The following is a 14,987-nucleotide window of genomic DNA, read 5'->3' on the forward strand; positions in this document are numbered from 1 at the left end:
AGCGGAGCCGCCACAGGGATTCCCCCACGCCCGCCCGGGCCGGGCCGTGCTCCGCCCGCCGCACCACCAGGGGGAGCCCTTGCCCGCGCGCCCCCGCGCCAGACACCCCGCCCCGGGCCGGGCAAGCGGAGCGCCGCCATTGGCCCAGCGCCGCGGCCCCGCCCCCTCGGCGGTCACGCGCGCGGCCTCACCGTGGCCGGAAGTGCCAGGGCGAGCGGCGAGTCCGGGTCCGTTGCCGCCGGTGCGTCCCGAGCGCGGCGCCTCCCGCTCCTCTCCCGCTCCCCTCGGCCCCGCCGGGCCCCCTCAGCCACCCCCGCCATGCACCCGCGGCGCCCCGACGGCTTCGACGGCCTCGGCTACCGCGGGATCGGCCGCGACGAACTAGGCCCCGGCTCCAGGCCCTTCAGCAGCGGCTCGGAGCTAGGCTCCTGGGTGACCAGCCCGCCCGACATCCCCGGCAGCCGTAACCTGCACTGGGGCGAGAAGACGCCGCCGTATGGGGCCGGGACCCCTCTGGGCGGCGCCGGCTCCAACGAGGAGGTCAATCTCGGGGTGGCCGGCCCCGGCGCCGGTAAGGGAGGGCCTGGCCTGGGCTAGCCCGGGGACGGCCGCCGCCTCTCGCCGCTTCCCGGTCCCGCTGACCCGCGGCTTCCGCCTCCCGCGAGCAGTGACCCGCCGGGCAAGGGCGGGCGGCGGCCACGAGCTGTGCCGCGGCCCCGGGCTGTGCCGTGGCCAGGCCGAGCGCCGCCCGGCCCTCCTTTTTACTGGCGGTGCTGAAGCGCCGGGAGAAAAGTCCTTTAGAAGAAGGCGGACTGCTCCGTGGCTGCTTGTTGCGCTCCAGCGCTGTGCAACTCCATGCAAAAATGGTTTGAGAGTATCAGAGCGCGCCCGCAGCTTCTCGTTAAGCAGTGTGCAGTCAGCTCATTGCAGTGCAGTCTCATTGCCCGTGTAAACAATCTCCTGCAGAAACACTCCGCCCTCTTTAAGGGCAGGAAGTGCTCTCGGCTCTTAGAGTGCTGCGTTATTGTGGTGGTGGTGGTACAGACTGCGTGGCTTCTCTCAGGTTTAGAACATGAACTGCTGACGTAAACCTTCCCCCTCCACGTGTGATTGCAAGGGAACTGTGGGACTGGTAGGATTTAAGGAAGTAACTGAGTGCGGGGCTTTTTCAGTAATTGCTAGGAAAGTGAGTATAAGCCTCCATAAATAAAGTACTTTTAGATCTTCATGAAATTGAGGTGAATTAAGGAAAACTCGCTGTATCTAGGGTACTGTATGTTGCTTTCTTTAAATAAAAGGAGCAGGTTATAGACACTTGAGTATCAAAAGATATATGAAATAGTAATTTACCTGAAATCGAATTTTATTAGTAGGCAAGTAATTCTTTTCTGACCTGTAGTGCAGTGTTTTTATTTAGGTCTCACAAAGAGTACAGCCTTTAGCATGGACTCCATCCACAGATGCACTGGTTGAAGCACTGTTTAAGTATCTTTGCATAGCTGGAGGCTGCATTTTTCCCCCCTATCTACATGTGGAAGGCGTGTTCATTCTGCACTTTGGAGCACTGATATGGAGTTGCTGTAATCACTGAATCCAGCAGCTGCAAATGGTATCTTACATTTTTAGGAGGGCTGCCACATTTGTGTGGAGCCCCACTGAAGTTACTTTATCCATAATTTCAGACTGCTTGCATTCTGAAGATTGTAGGGCTGAGCATTAACTTTAAAATGCCTTTACTGTTCTGATGCTCATCTTAAATCCCTTCTGATAATTCCCAATGGGCAAATGTTTGTCTGGTTGCAGGCAACAGAGAGTTGAATTAATTACTTTTGTAATTCTCCAATAACTAGATTTTTGCAAAGGACTGTAGATAAACAGCTGGCTTGAAAATTTGCCTTATGTGGATGTTTGTTACTTTATCCATGGCTTTTTGTGTAACTTCACCCAAAATTTTGCCTTCTTACTGTTTTAACATTATTTTCATCTCAATTACCTAAATTTATGTTTCAGAATTACTGTAAACTCACGCATGCTAAATCTTTCAGTAGTTGGTTTGAGTTGGTTTTTTTAGATATTAAAGTACTCTCTGTCTTACTGTTCATTTTTCTCTGTTCTTTTTTCCCCTGTAAGAAAAGCATAATTTTATATATAAGAGTATGTACAAACTCAAATGCAGTCCAAAGTGCAAATATTCCTGGGGGAATATTTTTTTATATCCTCTGTTGCTCAACTGCAATAAATATTGTGGTTTAGTGCTTGTAATTTTCTCATGCAAGTATAGGATAAAATTAGTGTTTCAGATCCTGTGCATGCATTTTCGCTATTTTGTGATTATCACTGCTGTATAATCTGGTTTTGGTTTTTTTTCTTTTTCAGAGCAGTTGAACAGATTTGCTGGCTTTGGTATTGGCCTTGCAAGGTAAGAGTTGTGCTGAGTGACAAAGCAGTAGTAAAGCTCATATTTGTCTTATAAACCCTACATACGCTTCTATATTGTGTTTTTATTCCAACACCCATAAGTAGCTGAAATGTGTTTAGAAAGTTACTACCCCCGTTTAGGTTTCTGTTTTCTTTAACTGTTGCTCAAAAAATACATACATGAATGTAAGAAACAGTTTTTCATATGGAATGCCCAGGATGTGTGTACCCTGTCCAAGTAATCTGAAAGTAACACCAGAAAATTTTTTTTACATTTGCAACTTTTATTAATATTTTTAGTCAATACAAATATTTCCTAAGAAAGTGAAAATGTCTTTGAGTGTATTACCAAAGTATTCTCACACCATAATGTTCATCTAACCAAGCGGTCTGGAGGCCATTTTATTCTTTATTATAGTGATTTATTATTAATAGTGTTTTTGAGAAAATGCTGAATTTTAAGATGCTGATGTCCAGGGAAAGTTTTACCTCTTTTGGTAGTAGCAAACTACAAATTAGCTCAATTGTTAAAAAACTGCAGTATTCTTCTGTTCATCAGAAGTTCAGAAACCTACAAGAGATGATTCTGTAGCTTGTGTTTGTAAAAATTCTGGATGTTCTACTTTTCTAATCCATGTCCCAGGTTTGAACAATGTACAGGTAAGTACTCTGATCACTCAGGCAGTCTGAGATGAAATTAATATTTTCTCTGAATGGCTGCAACCAGGAATTCTGCTTTGGAAGTGAGAATTTTCCTATGAAGTTTTGATTGAAATATGACTTCTGGCAGTGGCAGGAGAATTGTTTTGGGTCAGTAGTGTTTTTGGTGAAAAGGTAGTCAGCTACTACTACCAGTCCTTCTATGGCCCTCCTAAGGAGAGTCTTGATTATTAATACAGTATGCAGAATTAGCATAAAACTGGAACTAATCCTCTCCTAATTGTGGTTGTGGTTTATGTACCATGATACTTTGAGGAGGATGAGATATGTTGTATGTTATTTTGCATATAAAAATATGTCCATACTACATATATATGGGGCTTTTTCATAGTGAATGTGTGTGTCGGATTTCATGTAACTTGTTCCTTGGGAGGCTGTTGGGTAGCCATCAAAAACATGCCTTGTTAGTTCACTAGAAAATACATTGTTTTTCCAAATACTGATCTGCTGTTGTTAGAGACAATTAACAAGCCTTTTCTAAGGAATTCTTAGTGACTTCTCGTGCATTAAATACAATTTTCCTTTGAAGCCTATTTACAGAAAATGTGTTGGCACATCCTTGCATTGTTCTACGCCGTCAGTGTCAGGTATGTCTTTTATATTACCTATTCCAGTCAAAGCTCCTGTGTACTGCCATATCTCTGAATGAAAGTGTGTATTATAGGAAGCTTTGTAATTTTTAGGGGGCCTCTGCTACATTAACAAGTGTTTACTTGTAGAATACATGTTTTCTGTTCTACAGTTTAGCTTATTTTGAAAAATCTTACTCATTTTTCTTTGGGCAGTGGAAAGCAAATTACAGCAAGTAAGTGTTTTGGGGTCTGCAGAGCAACTTTCAGATCCCCATTTACAAGCAGGATGCTTTGTTTCATAGGTTCTGATTTATGTAAAGTTTATTGTTTAAACTTTCATATGAATACTCAAAAGGGCTGCCCATTTCCCTAAATTTCAGTGAGAACTTGCTCATATTTTAGCTGATCTTTACAGAGATAAAATTCTTATATTTGAAACACCTTTATCCTTCAGAGTTGTAGCATCTGCAAGTGTGTTTCTAAGACTGCCATTGTTTATATTTTGACAGGTTAACTATCATGCACGGAATTATCATCTCACACCATTTAGTATTGTCAATATCATGTACTGCATCAATAAGACACAGGTTAGTGTGTGGTGGCAACCTGTATGTGAGCACTGAGAGTACCTACAGCATGTGTGTACATTGAAATCTGAGTGTTTATGTAGGTGGTGTTGTAAAGCATGGCTGTGCTGAGGGTTGGTTAGATTTACAGTTACAAAAATGTGTCAAGGAGATCAAGTAAACCATTATTTTTTTCAGAACTACAGTACTTAGTGGGGAAAGATTTATGGATGTTAGAAAACAAAAAGTCCCTGAATTTTTTTTCATTAGGTTTCTGAAAGATCATTAATCATTATGTGGATAAAGTTATTGTTGAAGTGACACCTTCCAAAGGTAGTACTGAGTACATTTCCAGTTCTGCAGGGGGATGGCAATCCTTAAACTCACATCAGAAGGCAGGAAGAAATTCTTAATTCTGAATATCTTATGGATGTACTTTTGACATCTCAAGCTCATTTTGTCCATAAAAAATGGTGTTAAGTTTATAATGCAGATTATTAACAGTGGAAGATGTGCCTCCAAAATTATTGACAGGTCTTTGAAATTTTTGAAAAACAAAAACTTTTTTGTAGATTAAAAAATGAGTTGTTACCCGAGTTTAATGATAAAGTTAAACACTAGAATTGTAGCCCTGTGTGGTCTGAATTTACTGAAATTTTTTAATAATAAGTTGAAAATATTTTTGAGTTTTGTTTTGGATATTTTGACACACAGGGTCCAAGAGCTCTCTGGAAAGGAATGGGCAGCACTTTCATTGTTCAGGGCATAACCCTGGGAACAGAAGGCATCATCAGTGAATTTACACCTTTGCCAAGGTATTGCATGTTTTTTTACCACTTCTAACAAATTAGTAAGTTGTTGACTTATTTTCAAAGTGTTAGTAAGGCTGTTTGAAAAAAAATACTTCATGAGAACAACAAGATAATAAATAGGTGTTTCCAAACACAATGTGGCTGTCTTGGAAAAGGCGACCTTATAATCCATGAATAGTGAGGGATTCTTTCTGGGAACTTTATTTGTTTGTGTCTGCTTACTTGTCTGGCTTAGAAATGCTGTGGCAAATTGGTCTTTGGTATTTAACTCTGTAATAAAAGAAATCATAATTTTCTTCTTTTATTTAGGTTTTTATTGTGTGGTAATAGCAAATACCATACCAAAGGGAAAAATTCCTGGTCTTATTAAAGTAAATACAGAAGACTTGCACAGCTAATGAGCTAGCACTGACATTTTGCTGAATATTTGCACTGTCCTTGGTAGGAGGGAGAATAGAATGGCCTGCGTTAGTAAATGAGAAGACGTCATAAATGAGTGTCCAAGGAACAGCAGCTTTATCTTTTGCCTTCCTTGACCAACAGCTATATGTACCTTGTTCAGTATTCTCATAACAAAGACGTTACCACTAAAAATTACTGACTTTATTTAAAGAGATTCTCAGCATTCTACATCACTGTGTCAACCCTCTGCTGCAGAAATTTAGTAATTTTTTACTAAGAATATTCAGGGACATGGAAACTATCCTGTGTTTAAAAAGAAGAAATATGGTTAGGGTTAATCAAATACTGTTATGATGCATGTATCCGGACTAATAAAAGTAGGCATTTGCAAGTTCAAAAGCATTAGCAAAAGTATTTCATATTTAAATTGTGTAGTGTGTATTTAAGGGTTTTGGTCGGCTCTGTTTCATAGGTAATTTAAATTTCCAGGCATGTGCTTTCTCCAAGTGTGTTTTAGATACAGCTCTAGGGTATGCTTAAGTTCATGAGATGTGTTTATATATAGTGTTTATATCTTCATAATTCCAAATTCTCAAGAATGTAAGCAATGTTTTTCTTCTTGTGGGCCAGTTCAGCAGTTTGGAAAGTAAGCTGGTGCTGCTGCCAAAAGAATCAGACCTTTCTGCTGGAACCAGCTCATTCTTTCCTCTCTGCTACTCCCATCTTTGTGGAAATTGTGTGTGAACAGTCAGGAAATTACCTGGACTGTGAAAGTGATCTGGCTTTCTCAGTGGTTTTCTCATACATGCACCACCCCACAATTTTCTACTGAATGCTCTCTCTTCCTTCTTAGTGGTGGCTTGCATCTTAGGGTGGTCATAGGGAGGAGAAGGTTATTGCTTGTAGCAGCAGTGCCAGCAAATCTAATTTAAAAGGTTATTTAACTGCGTTATCAGGGTCCAAAGAACACAGAGAAGTGAAATGTCAATTGTAATTCTGTGTTATAGTTACATGAAAGAGTACCCCTGTTTTAGGATAGGAGCCCAGAAATGGGTGTGAATGTTTTGTACTAGGCAAACTTCTTACGTAATTGTTCTTGCACAGTTATGCCTTGTGGAGTGACAGATTAGGCTTTCACGCATTAGTTTGGCTGGTTTAATTTTCCAAATCATTTAACTATTACGGTAAGTGGATGTGATCCAAGTGTCTGAAATATATAATGGTAAAAATGATCTTCTGTTCCTGTTTAGTGATTGACCTATGGATTTAAAATGTGAAAGCTAGTAACAACACACAATTCTTCAGGAAGAGTAAAATCTTGCCTTTCTTGATTAGGGTTAACTACAAGCAGTGTCTGATTGTGATTCCTAGACAACGAAGCTGAAAACATTATAGCTTGTTATTAAAAATGCAAAGTCTAGTGTGCCCAGCATTACAGACAAGTATCTATACCTCATAGCTAGATATTGGCCATATGCATTGTCAGTACATGTGGTATTTGAATGGTATCTTGAGCTAGGTGGGTTTATATTTTCTGTCAAGTGGACTGTTAACATTTGCTGTTTGTATTTTGAAATGCATACTAGAAATACAACTTCAAGGAAATATTATTGATGTCACCTTTGTGTTAAATACATGGGTTTTCTTCTTTTTTATCAGAATATGCTAAGGACTGGTCATAGACAAAAAACTTCAATTATGTCTGTATGGAATTACTGTGCAACTTCTAGCCTGACCTCTTGTACTTGATTTTTTGTATCTAACTGTACCTGAATATAATTTATATTTTCTTGAAAGAAATAACAACAGGGTAAACATAACCTAAAGAACAGAGGAGCACAACCAAACCAAAATGAAATAAAAATGATTTCTTGATAAAGGAAGAGTAGAAAGATTTTAAAGTACTCTGTTGTTTCCTGATTGCTTTAAGCGCTTGTACATAAGGTTGCTACATAAAGGCAGAACTGATTAAAGTCAGTTGCTGTGAGAGCTGCAAACATCTTAGTAATTAGTAACTGAAACCTTTTTTGATAGAATATCTGATACGCCCAAAAAACTACTTGAAGTTAATTTAAGCTTGATTTACTAAATGTTTCACTGTGTCTTTCCAATATGGGAAATACTTCACCCTGAATCATAGAACACCAATATGAAAACTGACGACAGGTTGTTGACACTCATGGAAGAATTGCTTGAGAATTACATGTGGAAGATTATTTATGTTGTGGTAAATACTTCTCTTTTTAGAGAGCTTTCACATAAATGGAATCTGAAGCAGATAGGTGGACACCTTTTACTCAAAGGGTAAGTATAGCATGTATCTTATGTCTTACTATCTAACATAATAAAACTACCAAATGGACGTAAGTTTAGTCTGCTGCTACAAGATGCCAACAGTAGTTTCTTGACAAGATGCTAACAGTACTTTTCAAATGCTGATTTTTTGAACAATCTTGATTACATACACCACTTTCACAGGTTTTCTCATACTAGATCACTGTGTTTATGGAACCTCCACTAAACTAAAAGATTAGACTATTTTAGACCTTAATCAGGCTGGTAGCATGGAAATAGAATTTAACTAAACTTTTGACTGAAGCTTACCTCAACTAGTTGATATACATTTTAGTGATTGAGTTATACTTGGTTAATTTTCTCTCGGGGATAATTTGGTAGATAGCTTTATGAACTTACAGGTGCCCGTTTGGCTGAAATTCTAATACTGTCATTATGTTAATTCCTACATTGTTAATTTCTACAGGTTAACACATGTGATAGCAATGCCTTTTTATTCTGCGAGCCTGATTGAAACTGTACAGGTAATTTAAATATATTTGGAACATTTTTAAAGACACTGTTACTATCTAGAGATTAGATTATGTGGAGAGATGAATCTTTGAATTCAGGTTTGTGTTGCAGTAGTTGCATTTGTTTTGCTTGAGGCTGTGTGGCTTAGCTGAAATGGATGTTACCTATGTAGGGTATATCAGTATATATTAATTCTAAATCTAGAATTAGAAAGGACATTTAATGTAGATAGTTGGAATATATTGTATATGAAATAGGGACATGCTATATTTATGTGTTCCAGTAGATAAAACAGAAAGAAGTTTTTCTCAATCTCAAGTTTTTTAACCTTTGCTTTCCTAGGCATGTTGTTACAGTGACATCTGTCGCCCTACAACAACTGTAAAGTTTTTTCCAGTAGTTCAGTGGGGATTTTTAATTAAATACTCAACTCTACCCTCTCAGGACTGTTTTCATTCAATCAGGTTTTTAGTTTTAATCTTCATCTAGTTCTTCCTCAGCCACAAAAAATAAAATCTGGACCTGTCACTTAGAATATGTCTTAGCTGGTTTTGTAATTGTGCAGAGTGGGCCATAGTGCTGTGTTGCAGGCTGCCTGTCAGTGAGGTGTTGCATCTCTTTCTGGAGAAAGGCAAGGGTTAGCTGTGCAGAAATGTCCAGGATAATTCTCCCAGCTCTCTCTGTATAATGACTTGCTCTTAGATGACATGACAGAGTCTCTGTGCAGCTAATGGAACTCTCTCTGTAGATTGAGCTCTCATAGGGAGCGTGCAGGATAGTCACTCTTGTGTCACTGAGTCATCAAAATAATAATTTTCATTGATAGCATGGGCAAGTTGTATGTACCGTCAAGACTAGTTTGCTGGTCTATGTGTCCAAAATGGTGGTTTTTCTGGGGAGAAGGTTGGCTTCTGCAGTTTTTGAGTTTCAGCATGCCTTTAGAGGCATGGACAGGGGCAGGATTCTGCTGTGGGCAGACAATCCAAGCTGAAATGAGCCAGAAGGTACTAGGAGAGCTGTTCTGTCTGAACTGGCTGCATTATGGATTAACAGGACAGGTGGGATTAAGCATTTGTGCAGGGAGAGTTATAGACAGACTCTCAACAACAAACTCACTTCCTCTGAAGATACTCTGTATTTTAGAAACTTTCTTTCCTCCTGGGATCTCTGGTTTGGGGAATATTTGGGAGACTTAGCTGGTGTCATAATGGGAACCTGGCTGGAACTCAAATTCTTAATTGCTGGGGAATGGCTCTACCCTGACCATGCCATAATTTTGGAACTAGAAACAGTGGTGGAACTAGAGTGGTGGAACACTGTTAATATTTCTGGAGTTCATAGCAGACCACAGAATGGAATGTTATATATTGCTGCTCATATTTTTGTCTGAAAGGATTTTGCATTACCTGTGGCGTTAGGCACGGGTAAATTTTTAAGCAATAAAAGAGAACATGTTTAGAGCCTGTCTTCTGTTTTCAAAGTAAGTAAAAAGTTTCTTTGCTAGAAAGCAACTTAATAGGAAAACAATAAAAAACCAGAAAAGCATCTCTCTTGGCCTTTTAGGTAGGTGATCTCTGTAATGGATTGGTTATGAAAATGCCACTGAGATCTGAGGATTTTAAGATTGGTAGCTTCAGCTGTGTGCAAATATTTTACTCAACAGGCGTGTGTCTGTCTGTGTGTATGTGTATATATTATGTATATATTTTATATATATCTATTATATATATATATAATGTACAAAATGTGTTCTTGAGTTCCTGGAAACATCATCATAAGCTTATTAGAAACACAGCAGAGGTAATGATAGCATTTGTGAAGATTTTTATATTGTATTAATCGGTGCAGGGGAGCAGCTTGGCTTGCCAGGTTTGAACTACATTCCTGTGCTGTAAGAATACAGTGACCAGTGACAAACCAGAAAAGTTCAAGATTGTTGGACTTCCTACTAGCAGGTTTTTGTTGACTTTAACTGTCTTAATTCTGGTAAACCATGCTTTTCAACAGTATCTGTTTGACACTTATCCAAGTGTAAATTTCACCAAAATAGCCGTAAAGGGTGGAAATTGGTAGCTGTCACATTTTGTCATTAGCTGTTCTTTTGTCATTAGCATCTCAAACCTCATGGTGGCGTGTTAGGCCAAAGCAGGAATGGTTTTGAAGTGCAGTGACTGTAGTGATGTGGGACAGAAAAGGAGTTGTGCTGCTTAACTTGTACTTAAAGTCTGCAACATTATGTTCTCAGGCATTTAAACTAGTTTCTCACCCACACAGAAAAGACCATCAAGGCTCTGCAGGCTGTTTAATGTTTCCTCAAATACTGAGGAATATTCTGGTGGTTTATTCTGGCTTGAGGTCGGGACATAGACCACATGGACTCAGAGACTTGGACATTTAGGAGAACACCAAAATCTTGAATTTTGGATGCAAACCACAGGATAAAACACTATTAGTAGGGGAAATAATGTTTTTAACTTACTTCTACCCTCACAGGTGGATTGTAACAGAGTAAATAATTACTACAGGATTTTTATTTTTAGCACATGAATAGAGTAATTATCTCTTCACTTAGAGACATTATGGGTAAAGAATGCTACTTTAAATGCATATAATGCCATGAAAACATTCAAAACTGAAACTATTCAATTCAAATAAAAAATGAGCTTTCAACACTAGTTATAGAAATCTTTACTATGTAGATTCAAGTTCAAAGATTGTGGTCACAGTCTTTAAAGTAACGGAATTTTGAATTAAATAAATCCTTCCTGGCATTTTGCTCCAGATGTAGACATTACAAGTTCATGACTGCTTTGCATTCTGATACTTTCAGCATTAGGCTGAAGGTAGAAACATAGATAACTGCATATCTTTGGTAGAAACACAGATAACTGCAATATACATTAAAAAACCCTCACCTCTTCAAGATGGGTTCATTCTTTAAAAAGACGCTTAATTGAATGCTGTGAAGAGTGTTATAACAAGCGGCTTTTATTTGTACAGCTGTGTAGACATAATAGCATGCAAGTGTTTAACTCTTTTTTAAAAGTTAAGCAGTGATAAACTGTCAAGAGTGGATGTCAGGATGTTTTTGAACTGCTCAGCACGAGTTGTAACTCCTTGTTTGTTCTTGTAGAGTGAAATCATTCGAGACAACCCTGGCATCCTGGATTGTGTGAAAGAAGGAATTGGGAGAGTTGTAGGCTTGGGAGTACCCCATAGCAAGCGTCTCCTTCCTCTGATGGTCCTGACTTTTCCCACTGCTCTGCATGGAGTTCTTCACTACGTCATCAGTTCCATCGTCCAGAAGCTTGTCTTGTTTGTTTTGAAAAGGGATAATTCCCACAACCTTCCAACTGAGAGTTCCACTTCTGTGCAGAGCATGCTGGATGCGTATTTTCCGGAACTTATTGCTAGCTTTGCTGCTAGCCTTTGTGCTGATGTCATGCTTTACCCACTGGAAACAGTTTTGCACCGCCTTCATATTCAAGGGACACGCACAATAATTGACAATACAGACCTTGGCTATGAAGTGCTTCCAATCAATACTCAGTATGAGGGAATGAAAGACTGCATAAATACTATAAAACGGGAAGAAGGAGTGCAAGGTTTTTATAAAGGATTTGGAGCTGTTATAGTACAGTATACCTTGCATGTGGCAGTTTTACAGCTTACCAAAATTATTTACTCAACACTGCTTCAAAATGTTTCTTAATCTGTCCAGGTCTGGATCCAGCACATTGGACATGATTGACTTGCTAGCCTAGTTATTGTTTAAGTGGCTTAGAAAATGAACTTTGGGGAATCCACTCTATGGATTCTCCTTACACTGTAGAACAACTTGTTTTAAAAATGGGGATATAGTTTCCGAAGTGTAATTAAAAAAGGACTGTTTAAAAATTACAGACACAAATTGAATATGTCATATGCAGTCATACAAAGGGGATCAGATTTCAAATGTGATTGCATTGAGGATTTACTTTTCCTCGTACCAGTTCAATGACATAAGGAATGGATATGAATTGTTAGTATCTGCTTTGTAAGCATCACATCTGATATTTAATATGGACTGTTAAGCAGTTGAAAGGAATTTATTTTCTTAAGTTATAAGAACTTGCAATTAGGGGACTGATGGTCTTTTAAAAATGTTTCCAACTTCACTGTTAATGGAGCTGTGAGTAAAATATAAACTGTAAAAGTGACTTAAGTAGACTTAAATGTTATCATTTACAGGTGTGTAGAAGACTTATTTTGCTGCAGTGTGGCAGAAGATGACAAATGGGAATCTCTTGCTTTGTATAAAAACAACAAAAAATGGGTGTGGGGCAAAGCTGCACAGAATGCAAATTTGGCTGTCTTGCAGTTTGTTTGCAAGGCTTACAATAACTAAGTGTGTGAATAAAGCAAAATAGAAACTGATGTGTGCATGTGTAAGTGCCATTTTTAGTTGACTTTCCACTGACAACTTCAGGGTTTAGTTTTACTCTAATGCTCCAGATGAGAGTGTAATAATCATACAAATCTGTGTAGTAGTAGTTGTAGTGGTGTTCAAAGTGTACAGAAAGCCTAAGAAAACAATTGGCTGTTCCTAGAGTTTTTATTTTGTTAGATTGGAGGGGTATGTATAAAATTGTCTCCTTAACTATTTAGCGCTGATGTCTGTAATTTAAAATCTCTGCTAGTTTAAATATTTTGTGGAGCAGAGCTAAGTGTTTATAAGCAAGGGAACTATTGAAATAAATAATTTTTGCCCTCTCCCCCTTCAGACTCAGCCTGAAAATGATTTTTAATCATTCTGAACATCCAAATCCTTGATTTCATCAGTAACAATGGGGATTGGGAGATGTTTTTTGCAAATAGAACAAGCATGTGGAAAGTCACTTTTAAATTATGAGAGGCTGCTGCTTTTTTCACATTCATGTGGCAAGTCTGTTTTTGTGAATGCTGTAAACTGATCTGCATTTTAATCATTAATCATTGTGTAGTTACCACTTATGGGAAGTAGTCATGGTGAAATAATGCAAAGATGTTGCTCTTTGTAAGTTCTGACTTCATGTCAGGTCTACTTTATTATTAATCTGTAACTTCCGTGTATTTTAAATGCCTAAGTGTTGAAATGGAAAGTATGATGAACTTGGAAACTGGATTCTTTCAAAATACTGTTGATTGCAATTCTAGTGTATAGTGTATTAAATAAAATGAGAATTCGTTGTAAGTATTATAAAATAATTCACCAAAGAGGCATGTAAAGGAATCCTGTTTTGTGTGTTGTTTTACTGTATAGATTCCAGGGTGGCATTGTCAAGTTCCTCAACTTCGTAAGTGCAAGAACATGATGAATTAAACTACATGCAAACTACATGCGAGAGCTTAGGTAAAATACTCAGTTCCTGGGTTGGTTTCTTGAAAAATTTGTATGAGTATTAAGATGGCCATGCCAGAAAATCATCCAGACTGGAAAAGACCTCAGCAGGTCGTGCAGTTCAAATTCCTGCTCTAAGCAAGGACAGCATTGACTTGCCCATGCCCTTGTCCAGTCAAGTTTTTAATATATGAAACTAGCCTTTTCAAATGTGTTAAATTCAGCTGTAGCCAACAATTTTATCACAATTGCCTTGAAGCAATAACTAAGTGCATCTTGCAGTCCAGCACTTCCAGTTTTATCTGTAAAATTGGCCAGCCCTGTTTTTCTAGGAATAAAATTCTTGGCCTTTTTCCTTTGTGAAATGGAGGACTTGCCTCGATATATCCTTCAAGAGGGAAGATGAGTTCTCAAGAGTGACACTAGAGACTGCTATAATATTTTATTGCATCAAAGACTTGCTTTCAATGCTGACAGTTTTGCAGTTGTAATCTAGGTTCTCAGATCTATAAGCAGGGTGAGAAAGAATGCTGTCAGTATAGAGCAGTTGTTCTGTGGTGGAAAAAAACTTTTGCTTAGGGTTTTACTTTTTTGGTCCTCTTTCCAGTAGTTAGAATGAGCATGTTTAGATTTTTCATGGATACTTTTTTTATCTTCCAAAACACTTAATCCAAACACTTGTCCAGAGTTGCTAAGGTTTTGCCCATGCAAAAATGTAAATGAGTATGGGCTGAAAAAAGTAATTTTAACCTTTTAAATCGTAAGTGTTTCTGGTTTTCATTTGGATTTTAAATCTGAAGTACTCAATTTTTAGCTCACACAAATGACCAGTAGGTGGTTTCAGCAATAGATAGCACTGAAAACTACAAAATACTGAATTGTCTGTAGAAAGTAGCTTGTGGTGAAATATGAAGAATTCTTATGCATATGAATAAGAATTCTTATCAAGAATTCTTGCTCTAATTCTTGTGCCTGAAGCAAACAATCTTTTGTACCTTGTTTTTCTTACTACATTTTTTAATACCTTGAGATATCTGATTTCAAGGAGGTCAGTGTTCCTGGAGAAAGCCAGATTCTGATGTTTCCCCCGCCGAAGCATTACGTGGCTTCTTATCCACGTCTCTTACAAGGAAAGCCTTCGTGTGCCATAACTGACAACAGTCCAGGCAGAAAACTTTGAACTATGAGGCCTCCTGGAAGCAGGCAAATATTTGCCTATGTTCTTTCATGGACAGCACACAGATGACACTTGGCTTTTACTTGTGTTACAATGGAGATTTTAGATCCAGTGTTGGTGCCAATACTGAATTCTCCAGGATTGTTCCAGCTG

At 38.8% G+C, this 14,987-nt stretch overlaps 1 protein-coding gene across 1 annotated transcript; it reads left to right on the top strand.

Moving 5' to 3' along the window:
* Positions 1-205: 205 nt before the first annotated feature.
* SLC25A46 (solute carrier family 25 member 46) lies at positions 206-13,545 on the top strand. The gene is made up of 8 exons (XM_066568865.1): positions 206-571; positions 2,377-2,419; positions 3,668-3,725; positions 4,220-4,297; positions 4,991-5,091; positions 7,738-7,794; positions 8,252-8,309; positions 11,432-13,545. Exons 1-8 carry the CDS (start codon positions 319-321, stop codon positions 12,008-12,010), a joined length of 1,227 nt encoding a protein of 408 aa, XP_066424962.1. The 5' UTR covers positions 206-318; the 3' UTR covers positions 12,011-13,545.
* The last annotated feature ends 1,442 nt before the right edge of the window (positions 13,546-14,987 follow it).

Source organism: Molothrus aeneus, chromosome Z (genome assembly GCF_037042795.1).
Source record: "Molothrus aeneus isolate 106 chromosome Z, BPBGC_Maene_1.0, whole genome shotgun sequence".
In the NCBI taxonomy this organism is placed as follows: Eukaryota; Metazoa; Chordata; class Aves; order Passeriformes; family Icteridae; genus Molothrus; species Molothrus aeneus.